Source organism: Cystoisospora suis, assembly GCF_002600585.1.
Source record: "Cystoisospora suis strain Wien I chromosome Unknown contig_13134, whole genome shotgun sequence".
Taxonomy (NCBI): Eukaryota; Apicomplexa; class Conoidasida; order Eucoccidiorida; family Sarcocystidae; genus Cystoisospora; species Cystoisospora suis.
Genome location: NW_027165885.1, coordinates 1 through 259, shown reverse-complemented (window position 1 = coordinate 259; position 259 = coordinate 1). Strand labels below are relative to the sequence as shown.

General features: G+C 45.6%; 1 protein-coding gene across 1 annotated transcript in view; it reads left to right on the top strand.

Moving 5' to 3' along the window:
• Positions 1–247, top strand: part of CSUI_011539 (aldo keto reductase family oxidoreductase) — a gene marked incomplete at both ends in the record, with an annotated part of 1121 nt that extends 874 nt beyond the window's left edge. The window contains one exon of the mRNA XM_068071637.1: positions 54–247. Coding sequence (XP_067916387.1) covers positions 54–247 — 194 coding nt within the window. The remainder of the gene's footprint in view (positions 1–53) is intronic.
• Between the last annotated feature and the right edge of the window lie 12 nt (positions 248–259).

The window sequence follows — 259 nt, the reverse complement described above, 5'->3', positions numbered from 1 at the left end:
CTATCTATCTCTCTTTTGATCGTTGTGTTGTTCTTGTTGGGGTGTATGTACAGCATGTCAGCCTAAGCATTATAATGAGCCTGGTGTGGGGAGTGGAATTCAGTCATTTTTAAAGGAGAGAAATGTGCCTCGTCATTTTCTTTTCATTCAAACAAAGTTTACGCCCCTTGACGGACAGGATCGATCCAAGCCTCTCCCTTACGACGCCCGCGCCTCTCTGCCTAACCAAATTAGACAATCCATACAGGTAGGCCAGTCT